This window comes from Erithacus rubecula (genome assembly GCF_903797595.1).
Source record: "Erithacus rubecula genome assembly, chromosome: 2".
Taxonomy (NCBI): Eukaryota; Metazoa; Chordata; class Aves; order Passeriformes; family Muscicapidae; genus Erithacus; species Erithacus rubecula.
Genome location: NC_136685.1, coordinates 94764039 through 94777647, shown reverse-complemented (window position 1 = coordinate 94777647; position 13609 = coordinate 94764039). Strand labels below are relative to the sequence as shown.

Here is a 13609-nt window from a genome sequence, read left to right as displayed (position 1 = left end):
TAAAACTGTATTTGCTGACATTAATGATAATCCATTTTCACTGTCCCATTACTGCCAACAGCCCACAGTGGCCCAGAGAGCAGCAAGATTCACTGATAGCACCTTCCCTCTGAAGGAACTCTGAGTGCTTTGTGGACATGCAGAACAGGGTCCTACTCTAAACAAGGACCCAAGTATGCTGGCAGTCTCACCTCATTTAAAATACCTGCATGCAAACAGCCTTGGTCTAACAGGCCATTCAAACCTCCAATGCCACAAGGCTGACAACTGCTGGAAATGAAGAATGATGTTCCTTCACTTCAAATATTAAAATTCTCAGTAGTAACAGAGGAAAAGGCTGCCATAAGGTCTAGTCAGAGACCCTCCAGTATTGCCAGCATGGGAAAACCCAAAGGAGACTGGTCTTTTGGACTGGCAGCTACCAGTGGTGAAAAAGAGCCATCTTATCTCTAAACTAAGCACATGGATTCTGAAAATAACCGGATGATGCACAGTTTTGCCATCTTTTGTAGAATAATTTTACCAGAACTGATCCTAATGAGCATTACAACATATGACAGAGTCTGCTCACTATTTTAAAGTTGGTAAACTGAAAGATGAAATGGCTGCTGTGTGTGATCACATTCCTACAGAGTCAGTGATTGAATGGGAAAAACACCTAGAAATACTGATTTTCTGTTTCATGGTTTAACCATTAAAACACACAGCTCTCAGTGTATAAAACTCCAGTTATGGTAGCAATCATTACTATGAGTTTACATTGACTCTGCTTTAGCTACTGAAATGTTTGCCTGATTTTATTTTTTTCTTTTTTACTTTAAAAAGCTTTAACAGAAAAACCATTAGGGAACAAGAGATCAATTATTTACAAGTTACTTCACAAATCAATCATCCAGAATCAAAGTTAGAGTTGTTATTTTTAGCAGTATTAACTACACAATAATTAAAATTGATTACAAAGTCACAACCCCTCATTAAGTTGCTGTCAATTGAGGGAAAAATTCCTCAAAAGCAATTTTTTTCTTTAAAGTGATTGTAAAAAGATTCCCATCAATTAATGAGACATCTGGTAATATAGAAAAGGTGATATAGAAAAGGTGATAAATTATCTCATTTCTCAGTGCTAGTACTTTGTAGACCAAAGGTAGTGCAGAAGAGAAATATTATGGAATTATCTTGTCCTGAAAAGGAGGGGCCACATAGACCCAGTCCTGCAGAGACAAGCCTTGCAAATCTAACCAAGGCTTGGAGCAAATTCTGTAAGTATTTGGGCAGTCATAAGAAATAAATAAGTTCTTTGCATGTTTTATTGCAGCAAAAACCAGCAGAAAATACAAAACCAAGCTAAAAGAGCTGCTGCTATGCCTGCTCTCATACCTGCACAAGGCTTCCAGTGATACAATACACATTTGTATCACTTTGTGACAGTGTCAGGCTTTAAAAACAATCCCAGACTTTAGCTTGACAATAAGAAATTGGGAGCATCTTCAGCAATTTCATAAACAAGATTATTAAAAATGTGGGCTAGCAAAATGGCACTTCCTGGAGTCTGTACCCCTTCACCCAGCAAATCCCAACAATATCTTCAAAGGACAACACATGATAATAATCAGAGGAGGGGAACAGAGCAGCCTTTTAGAAAACATTCTTTAAGAAAAATCAGAAAAAAAAAATCCCCTGGCAAAACATAACCCATACATAAATAAACAAGGGGCTTTGGTTACATTTGGGAATGAAAGAGGCTAATCTGCAGTTCACTCAAGTTTCTGCAGTTTGTATTATCAACAGTTGTATCAACAAGGAACTGTTCAGTAACTCGGTCTCATTTTCTAAAAGTTTAGCATGCTGGTAAAAGTAGTGTACTAAGTAACCAACAAATCTGTTAATTTTTTTAAGCTGTTTGGGTCGCTCCTGATGCAATGCCCATTACCAGCTTTGCACTCAGGGTCAGTTTTGGCTCCCCACCCTCTCGAAGAGTTAATGGATGTAACATTGACTGAGGCACAGGACAATCAATTGGTTGCTGCAATGAAGAACATTTCACCTGCCCACCCACAAAGCACTCTGAAATGTATCACTTCATTCTGATGAAATAAAAAGCCCCAAAACATTGTAGAGAGTGGTTAAGGGCATTGTCTCTCACGTGGCTCTTTTCCATACAGCCAATTCCTGCCTCTTAATTCAGGGACATCCCAACCAAACTCCTTCCTGCAAAAAAGCTCTCCCCCCAAGGTAAGCATTGCTTTTCACCTGAGTGAGGTCCCTCAGCTGTCTGGAGCTCAGTTCTTTCAATTACATTTTGTCACTCACTCTGCAATGACAGCACAGCTCAAAAATCACTCAAGCACTGACACTACTCCAGCATATTCTTAAGGCTGCCCTTACCTGTCCAGACACCTTCCCCTGTAAATCAGTGGAAAGAAATGGATGCACTCAGCTTCACACAACACTTACCCATTACACAAACATTCATCTAAGCACATAAGCAAATGCACAATACCAATACTATTGGAAGCGTATTAGCTCTGACATGATTTTGCAAGGGTGTTTCTCCTCACTGCAAGGAAAAACTGAACATTGATTCCCAGCATTTTACCTGCAGTGAAACCCTTAGTTATAGCAAAAGACCACTGTACAACAGAACAGGAGGCAAAGTGTGGATGGAAGCCAACATTCAGTTTTTAAATAGTCAGCACTTTAACTTCTAGTTCTTGAGCATTCTTTAATTTTAAGGCAATTGGGAATAATACTGCTGAATCCAAGCACATCAAATATTCCAGAAGTCTCTATGTTCAGTTCAGTCTGACACATAACAAAAATTACTTTTTGGACAGCAAATCCCTGCCATTAACCACCTGTTTTGCAAGGTGACCACAGAGAGAACTGCCTGAAGCAAGTCAAGCACCAACCCTGCAAAGACCTGGAGCACATTTTAATCATCATTTGCTTCAAAGCCATTACAATTATCACTGTTTGTTTTTGGTTTTTTTTTTCAGTGTTACCAGGATCTAGATTTTCTATGCTCTAATTAGGTGATCAAATTCTTCAAAGATAAAATCTCCTTCTACACCTTGTTCACCTTTCTCTATTGACAGATAAGACAACCGTAAAACATATGCTACACTGGTAGTTATACTTAAATAAATGTCCTTAAAAAAACTTGCTATTAAAAATGTTCACTCTTGCTGTTCACTCAGCTATTGCCACCAATTGCAAATGGCCTGGCATCTTCAGTAAGAAGTTGATTTAAGAACCTATTCTTGCTTAACAGATACCTCTTTGCCTTGGTTGGACATTGAGAAGGTCATTACTTTGGGTGTAAGCCACAGTTTCTGAATTACAACATTTTGTAATACCCTCTCATATTCTTGCTTTTTACCCTTAATTAATGATAAAACAAAGATTAACTATGCAAGCTCTTAGTGCCTCAGAAACCATAATTTGTTAATAACATGATAACACTGAATATATTGTCCTTAGACATCTGGAACTCTAAACCAATGACTACAAAATTAAAACAGCTTTCCCTACTGTGCAATTGGGCACTGAGGCCACCAGAACAATCTTTTGCCCCAGTCTGAGAAAGTTCAGTTTGTAAAATTCCAAGGCATGTGTCCCAGCAAATTTTCATGTATAATTAAGTGGCCTTATTGACATGTAGAATCAACTCAAGCAGGCAGGCTTGTAGTCTGTGGGAATCGAATTGGCTGGGAAAAATAGTGGTTTAGCCTTGATAGCTCATGCAGGAGGCAACAGCCTGAGACCATGGGAAGCAGGATACTGAGAGGGAGATACCTGGTCAGGTTACAGAGACAAAAGAGTATCCATGGGAGTTGGCAGGTTAATGGAGTTATTCTATAACAGGTCATGTTTCTGGTGCTTGTTCTCAGCTGGCTCAGGACCTGTCACATACAAGGCTGTGCTCATGATGGGACCCCTCCCCTCAGATACCCCTACAGATTGTTACATTCAAAACACCCCTGGGTCTTTGGCTCTTGCCCCTCAGTCCGTGCAGTTTCTATGTTTGTTATTTTATCCATTAAAGTTCTTTATTCTTTAGGCAACTCCATCATTCCCATCCCTCTATTTTTGCCATGCTCCCCCTGGCTGCACCAGGCTCAGGGTCCCAGCAAACCAGACTGTGAAGTAATCTGAAAAGCTGTTATTTTTTAGAGCAGTCAAATACAGAACAACCTCTGTCTCCTTCTCAAATTCTTTCACATCTTCAGGAAAAACATAGAGAGTGGAATTACACCTGCATCCTAATGTTGTTTTAACATGGGCTTTTTGTTTCTTCCGTGCTCTGAATAAATACCTTGAAAACAGAACACTCTTGAACCTTCTGTTCAAAATCAATACTGGAGCTCTGCAGCTTGGGTTTTACTCTGATAAACAAACCTCCTGCAACAGGTGAAAAGGAGTTGTGATCTAACCTTTATTATGCTGTTTAAGTGCCTTCCAAAGTTCTAAATTACTGCCAAAGGTCTGTGGTACACAGCAAAATGCTTCCCTTCAGTGCCTGACCTTTCTACTTCCCCACTGGAGGCACAGGAAAGCAGTAACGTCCTCCACTACAAGCAACACACAAAGTGAATTATTGTAGTTCAGTCCTTCATCAAGTTTATCCTTTTAACACAGGCAATGGCAAGTAACAAATCTTCTGCTTCTGCTGTTTGAACATATTTTCAAATGTGGAGAAATTTACCCATCACCTTTTTTACTCATGTTTACATGAGATAATTTAGAAAGACAGCCTCTCCCAGAAGAGTGGTTAGATCTTTTCACAGACATAGAATAGAAAAGAAAGAAAAGCAGAACAATAGTAAAAACCCACTATTACATTTCTTACATTCATAAGGAACTGTCACTTAGAAGTAAGGGGTCCTTGCTTCTCTCATCTCTGTTGTGACACTGAAGCATTCAGCTAATAAGGCTGGCTTTCATTTGACTTTATAACTGATAGGAACCATTAATGTGAATTATAAATGATTTTTTTAAAGCTCAGCATTTTAATTTTAACAAAAGATAGTGATTTGTATTGAATTTTTATAAAACCCTGTTTAGTTGGGGAAGGTGAAAGATGAAGGGCAAGAATTTCCAAATTACAGGCATTTGATAGATGAGAAAGCCTGAGCTACTGAGACTAAAGGGACTCACAGGGACTTAGAGAAGTATTTCCTTACCATGAATGGGACACACAATTTAATTTATTGCACAGAAAGGAAGTGTTGTTCAACACAGGAACAGGGTCTAGGACTGGAGGTCCCAAATCAGCAAGGAGATTCTGTGGTATGTTGCCCAGAACACAGAGGGCCATGTTCTATTGCTCCCCTTAGCTCACAGTCTCTGGCACAGCCTGTCTGAAGAGTGAGAACATCTGGGGAAGTCCAGCCATCAGTTTTCTTCCCTCTCCTGCTCTCCCAGTATGGCCATTCTCATCTTCATGCATTATACCATCTGTTTGATCACTGTGCTCTCAAAACAAGCAAACAAAGAAAACAGATGAAACTTCAGGGATAGCTTCCAGCTCATAATTAAAAGGATGATAATTCATTAGAATCTAGGCAAGTTGCTTGAGGCCCCCAAAACAGGCATTGCATGATATTGTGAAATTTATTTTGTAAAGAGAGAAAACAGAATCCTCATTCAATATCTTGTCTTGAACTCTCCAACCTTCTTTGGTTATTTTGAGTGGGATAAAATAAGCATGCTGGGTGTAAGCTATTATACAAGAAACAACTAGGCCTACCCACTTCAAGGTAAAAGTAAACAAAACTACATCAGTGAGCTTTAATATTAACAATTTCTGTAAGATTTAACCTCTGAAGGCACAGCTAGGAGTGAACAAACAAGATTTCTAAAATCAACAAACCCACGTGCTTATCCACAGTCTGTATAAATACATACCTACTCTATAAACAAACACACTGTCCTACAGTGAGACAATCATTTGCCTCTTTAGAGCAGGCTCATTAAAGGGAAATAATTTTGCAATAGCAAAGCATGAGTGTAGTCCTAATGAGGAGAGCAAGCTGCAAAATGCTAGGAACACCTGGTCCATTTTTTTTGTACTGACACAGCATGAGATGGAACCTGATTCTTATGAAAAGCTGTATTTTTCATTTTTCCACAGCCCAGTGGACCCTGGAAGCAAGTCTGGTTTGCATTTAGTGTCTTAATGTTGCATAAATTCCTGTGGGTATGTGTTGCAGCAGTTGATACGTTTATGTTGCCAAATTGAGTCTCAAAATCTAAATCTGATCTAGAACAGCCAGAACTATTAGCTGTAAATAATATTTTTGATTCTAAATTCGCTCTTTGTATACACAACTTGATAGTCACCCCTAAACATCTATAAATCTCTCATTTGCAGTAAGACTGATGAGTAATTTTCAGTCTGTGTTACTTCCAGACCTCACTTAATTCTTCTTCTGTTTCACTTGTGGTATGTAGCTGATCCTTCAGCTCAACCACGACAATTAAATTCCACTGAATCACAGACTAAATCTTAAAGAGTAAAATGACTAATAGGAAACTGAATCCCACTTGAACTAAATGGAAGTATCAAAGTCCAGAAGTTCACAAATCTCCATGGGATACCTGCAGTTTATCTGAAGGCATATAAATAATAAAACTAGGGTGGCATCATATCATAGCAGTGATATTTTTAAGGACTATTCAGCCTGGATTGAACCAGGATGATCCACATTCTTCTTTGGCATTAGAGAGAAGAATGCAATAAACATTCAGGTCTGCAAGTTTTATGTCAAATTTTTTGACAGGTTCAAAAACATTTTTTTTCCCAGATAGAAATTCTCCTGAGAAACCAATTCTTGGTTTGTTTCTTTTTCCAGGCCTAAGGTGTCAGGATCTCAAACTCCATGTAACAATTTACTAAATAAGAAATACCTCTGATAGCTTGTTCAAAAGACACATAAGCTGGATCAATTCTACAGGATCAAGGCATATCCTCAAACCAGTATAAGAATTAATGTAAAGGGAAAACTTTTGTCTGTTAAGTGTGAGCCCAGCTACTCTCCAGTAGCTCCAGTAAGGAGCTACTCTCCTTACTCTTGATTCTTTCACCTGGTAAATAGCTGTCTTTTTCTAAGATAATTTTTTCCTTTTTTTTTTCTTGGTGGAATTTTAGGTGATACAAGTATTTTTTCTGCTTGAGTTTTACATGAAAAAATAACTTATCACCTACTTATTTCTTGCAAGCCCACACTGATTTATACTCTACTGTTTTGTTAATAAAGTGATAATCTGAAACAAAATATTATTTATTATCTTTTATTATTCACCTCATTCTTCTTTGTCTGAGGAATCATAAATTAAAGTCAACAGCCATTTTATAATCCTGCAGTTCATTATCTCCCATTTGCTAATATGCTCAGTGCCTTAGCCTTGCTCCATTTCTTTAGTAATAATTACAAAAATTAAAACCACATTAACACAATATGCAGATACTTCTTGTTTTAGAACTTACATAAGAGCTTTTCAACTAATCAGTGGCTGGTTAGGGCCACTGTCCTCATTCATCTTCCAAATCCCCTGTCATCCTTCATGAAAGTTTAATCTACTTTTTCCATTAAAAAGTTGTCTCAACTGGTGTTCACATTTGCACAGGGTGGCTTATTACTTTTTTGATTTTTATTTGCAATGGTGGTCATACCTCCACAACTTCTCTCTTCATCTGAATTTTTTATCAAGCTGCATATTTTCCTGTTCCTGAAATCTTCAAATCGCAGAAGCAGAAATTCACTTACTTGATCTAGAATCACAAGATTTAAAAGAGGAGCAGGCAACCCACTTGTATAACCATAGTCAGGAGCAGTCAAGACTCTAATCTTTCCCATTTAAAGCTGCATTTATGGTTAGAAACAGATCACTGATATTTGTTCAGACCTGGACTCAGTTTGTATGCAGTTGTTTTTGGTCCAGCTGCTGCCTCCTCAAATAGAAAGGATTACCTTTGTAGCAGTGGTTCACTCTCTTCCTTGTAAGATTTGACTCAGAATGAAGCCCCAGCTGTGGTCTCAGATCAGGGACCACAATTACTGCCTGCCAAAGTCCCTGGGCAACACAGCATTGCAGGAACTAAGCCAGTGCTCCTCTGGAGGAAGGAAAATACCAGCACTTGAAAAAGCTAACAGGAGAGGTAAATTCTGAAAAGTTCCACTTGCTGATGACTCCTAAACCATCCCTGATGGATGTCAAATTCAGTGCTGTATCCCAGAGGCCCCATAGAACAGAAAACTCTGGGTTTGATTCAAGAGTTGAGAGGCACTGAATTTATGGATGGTTTGACCCATTTCAGGTTTGTCAGAGAGGCAAATGGCTCCCTACCTTGAGCATGACAAAAAAAAACCAAACAAAAAACATCCACACAGCTGAAAGTCCAACTTCCTTGGCCTACAAATTCCTTCCTTCTAACCCCAGACTGGGCTGTCTCACCTGCCTCCTTAGGAAATACTGCCACAGTTGCAAGATCTCCAGTTCCTCATGTTTCATTACAATAGGCTGCAGTGCATTTGCTGGTATAATATACTATGAAGGGTCATGAATAATTAAAAATTAATCACACTTGTCAAAATAAATAAATGCAGTCAGTGATGCAGAAAGCTTGAATTTTTTATAGCATCTTTTTGCTTATTATGAATTAAAAGAAGTCTAGTAATCCACAATGAATTGCCTACTCATTACAGCATGTACAGGCCCAATTGAGATCCCAACAGTGGAGGTTTTCCTGTCAGTCTTTAGCACATCAATGAAACTTTAACCTTAAGTCTCTGACCCTGGAGAAAGTTACATAAGTTAGACTTGAAAGTGTGAATAAGTCCATCCAATAAGCAGATCTTCAGGGGTCCAGCTGGCAGACACCAGTGATTGTCTCACTCACTAATCTGCCTACAAGATGGGGGGGATGGAGGAGAGGGAAGCATTTTAGCACACACTTTAAAAATCAAAACCTTGATAGCCTCCCTAACCTACATGTCTATAGGCAAACAGTCCTGCAGTTCTTCCTACCAATATTTGATATTTTTGCAGAGTTTGATAGCATTCCCAAGGCTTTAGTAGAAGAGCAAATAATAGCAAATGTTTAAATAGCAATTGTTCTCTGACTCTCTGAATTGGTCTAAAACATTTCTACCATTTTTCAAAGGGAACCTAAGCCCAGGCTGGGAGGTGAGCAAGGAACACTCCACCACACCAACCCTCTGAGACCAAAGATACATTAACTTTAAACATTTGCTCTGAGAGCAGACAGCTGGAAATAGAAAATGAAAAAAGAATGCATGAACAGGGAAAGCAAACAGTTGTCCCTCACCACCCCGGACCTTCAGGGACTGGTCACACAAGGACTTTCTGAAGCAGAAAAGATTCTATAGAGAATTTAGTAGCTGAAACTCTTTCTCTTCCCTACACATATCCTGTAAATTTGCACACCCACAAAAGGTTCAAGCAACAACAATAACTTGGGAAAAAAGTTCCACTTTCACTGTTTGCTAAATACTGAGGGGTCTCCCTTTGTTTCACCTGACATCTAATAATTTTGCTTGATGCTGTTCAATACTGTATTAGAAGAAATATCAAATATTCCTTCTGTACTCATCCTTTCAGGCTTTACAAACCCTTGGGAGTTTATAAACCTTTATATATATTTTATAAATTTCTGATTTCTATACAACCCTGCATGTATTCCTTTAGATGCCTCTTGCAGGCAGGGTAGCCCTAGTCAATTTAAGTGTTCCTAGCAGACAGCCATTACATACTTTATCACCTTTGTTTCTATTCTTTTAAAAACTTTCCCAACTGTACTAAAAGAGTTTTGATGCATGGGATCTAGAACAGAAGACTGAGTTCTAAATACAGCTGCCCCACATATTTACACTACAGCATACTGTTCCTATTTTCCACTCCCTTCCCAGTAAGTCCCCAAATCACATTTATTTTGTGACTGCTACTGAGGTAATGCTTCCACAGCTCTATCCTTACCCTTAAGTCAGCTTAAGTGACAGTAACCAGCTCAGAATCTGTCTGCATATATCCCAAGCTCTGATTGTCTCCCACCACCTCAATTCAAACAACCTGCACTAAATTTCACCTGCCACTATTAGCTGGTTAAGCATCCTTTTTCAATTCCTTGCAAACTAGACCTTCAGTCTTTTACCATGAATAATTTAATATCAAACTCTGCCACCTCACCATCTATTCCCATCCAGAAGATCAATGATTTGTGTGACACTACATGCTGAACATGCCAAGTGAGTTGATTGCTCAGCTGTGACTACAACCAGATGCTGAGACACCAGGACTAAGCTCTTCCTTTAGGAGGCTTAATTCATGCTGACTTCTGATTTCTTGACACTGAGCTGTATCATGCTTTTGGGACAGGAGCAAAAATACAGAAATTCTTCCAATATGTCTCTTTGGGAGATCTACCAATTATTTTCTACCGAACATTTTACAGAAACCCATGTGTAGTCTAATGAATCATACCAGAGGCATTTGTCTCTATCAATGTCTTGCCATGACTTGATAGCCAAGTGACAAGGATGAGCTAAACCATCCCAAAATCTAGTTAAGCTATCTGTTTATCTCTGTGCATTACTGTCTGCAAAGGAGATGAAATGAGATTGAGATAATTGCAAGTACAATTTGCAAGGAACAGTGGGGGGTGGAACTACTGTGCTTAATTATTTCAGATTGAAACAGACCACACAACTATCTGTGCCAAACAGCTGTAATTAAAGTGATTTAAAATAGAGAGATGCTAGCTCCAAGTGTTGATTTTCAAATGAGTCTTTATACACGCAAGAGTTACAGTCATCGATGAGTTGCAGACCTACTATCTACTGAGAAAAAATTACCACTATGTCCAACATGCCTGGTAATTTAAAAAAAACAAGCCCACACATACACAAGCAAATAAACCATGCAAAATAATCTACCTAATGCCCCACAAATCTAAATCCACTCAATCAATTTGACACTGCTTACCTGACACCCAAAATAGAAGAAAACAGCAGAACACAAGATTCAGCCTAAATTGCCTCTATTCCAGATGAGAAACCCCAACTTTTGGGCTTAGAAATAAAATTTTAACCCAATAGGCAATTGGAAATCATCAACCAATACCATCTTTGGTTTTGGGCTGCAAGGCCAGCCAACAGTCTCTCTTTCTTCTGTTTTGATAGATATATAAAACTGAGTTAGGCAAAGGTATAACTTTTCAGTAAAGGATCCAAAAGGATCTCCATCATACATTGACAACAGGTAGCACCATGGGGTCCTGGCCAGACTCTTCACCTGGAACAATACATTTACTTCCTTGGGGGCTTTCCCCATTTTTCCCTCCACTACAGGAAAATGGCAGCTCTTCTCCCCAATTCAAAACAAGGTTTTAATTCCTAAATTTCAAGGGCAGCCAGCTTGCACTAGAATTTAAGAAAAAGAAGAACAAAGCAGAAATTTTGATGTACCTCAAACTTTCCCTGAATGGTACCTTTATAGGAAGGAATTCAGTATGTGTGTGGATGTTCATTGATGCAGAAATTAGAAGATATTTGCATGCAGCACAAATGTGGTCCATCTGTTTTACATGTGACACAGACCACACCAAAATGACTTGGTCTGCTGATGAATCAATGGGCCTTAAAAGTTAATTTATAATGGCTATCTGGGGAAAAGTACTATACTATTAGTATGGATGAGAAAACAGAATATGAATGAAAGCAGCACAGAAAATTTCCTCAGTATTTGCCTGAACATAAGAACTGTCAGAAGCAGTCAGCCTGCAGCTCTACAAACCCAAATTCCAGTCTCCAGTGCTGCTGCCTAAGAGAAGGACCCTTTCACTTGCAGCCTGTGGTGTAAGAGGCTTCTTGACTCTAAACAGACTATTGAATTAAACCTCCAGTGATGAATGTATTCTGCAAAAATTCATCTGATCTTTCTTTAAACTTATGCACACTTCTGGCCCCACAACATTAATTCATGTATTTTATTAGCACCATTTATTCAGGTACTACATTAAAAATGTCTCAGCTTGCTTGTTCTGAACCCAGAACCCACCAACTTCACAGCTGCTTTCCAATACTCTTCAATCTGCTTTTTAAAGACCTCTAACCCTTGCCATTGGAGATTGAATAGTGAATCTTTGTCTGTTTAGTTTTTCTTATTATGGGAACTGCTCCATATCCCTTGAAATTTATCCCTTGTCCTTCCTGACACCTCTGTTTTCCTGGATAAAGTTTGTAGCTCTAACACCCCCATTTTCATTTTTGTAGGTCCATTCTTATCAATTCCACCTTGCAGAAAAAAAGTTCCGAGCAGGTGTCACTAACAGCTGAAAGGATGTTAAGAATTTTTGTGCTTTCCCAGGATTAGAAGAGCACAAATACCTAAAAATCTTTTCCCAACTTACAGTCTTAATGAAATATGCTGCAATTCACAGATATGATCGTTAAGCGGGAAAAGGAATTCCAACAAACCACATTTTTTTCCAAGAAAAGAAAACAGTCCATTGCACTCTCATCTTTTGAGACCTCCTAGCCTTCTTTAGAGACAGGATCTTTTCTTATATTAAGGACAAAGCCGTCTTTGTTTTCTTACCAAACAGAGAACCTAACCCCTGGACAAAAGGATATTGCCTAAAATGGTCTGCAAACACACAAGTGGTTAACAGGACCTAGAGCAAAGATAAGGCCAGACTCTTCCAAACACTGAATGACCTTAAACACAGGCACCATAGCACAGTTTTCATCCAAATATCATCCATGCCATGGGCCAGCCTAATTCTTTTGCACAATACTGTATTTGATAGTTCATTCCCTAGGTATATGATGGAGCTTGCCAGATCTCTCCTGTACAGAATGACCCCCCTTTTGTTTGTCACTTTATTTTTCCATTCATTGTCTGTTGAAGCAAAGGGATTATAGCTGTCTTACTATAGCACTTCAGGAGGACTTGTTTGTTTGAGCTGAGTTTTGGGTTTTTCTGCTATGGTTATTTTAGGGAGTGAAAGCAAAGGTGTTTTTATTTTAAAACTAACCACTTCTGATGGCATTACACAGCTGTATTCATCTTACCTTTGGGTGTGCCCTCAGAATGATCTCTCTCCAGCCCATCTGGGAGGTTTAGCTGCGAGATTTCCTCTGCATTCAGTCTGACCCAGGCATTGTTGGGGGTTTCCTGATCTTTTGAGGTAAAAGAATACTCCAGCTCACAAGGAGATTCAAAGTTGCAGTCAAATACTGGAAAAAGAAAATGGACATGAAACATGCCAGGTTAATTAAATCTGGTGTCTTCTGTGCTCAAAGGTAGGTATACGTACATGTGCATGCACATTAATTTTATACTTCAGTAAGTTAGGGCTTGATTTTTTTTCAGTAATGATGTAAAAAGAAATAGAGAATTCCATAAACAGACAGGGAAAAATGGGCCTGAAATGGGCTGCACAGGGAGGTTCATTATGGAGGCAGCAGCAAATCAAAAGGAATACCCAAGAGCCAGTAATTCCCCTTCAGGACAGGTCAAAGGGCAGCTCAAGCTAAATTGGGGAAAGGCATCATCTGGATTGAAAGGAAAATAGCTTAGTCAATGG

General features: G+C 38.9%; 1 protein-coding gene across 1 annotated transcript in view; it reads right to left on the bottom strand.

The window, feature by feature from the left end:
* LOC306798738 (ALK tyrosine kinase receptor-like) overlaps positions 1 to 13609 on the bottom strand; it is a gene marked incomplete at its 3' end in the record, with an annotated part of 236864 nt that overhangs the window by 130783 nt on the left and 92472 nt on the right. The window contains exon 3 of the mRNA XM_079298938.1: positions 13095 to 13259. Within this exon, the coding sequence (XP_079155064.1) occupies positions 13095 to 13259 (165 nt within the window). The remainder of the gene's footprint in view (positions 1 to 13094; positions 13260 to 13609) is intronic.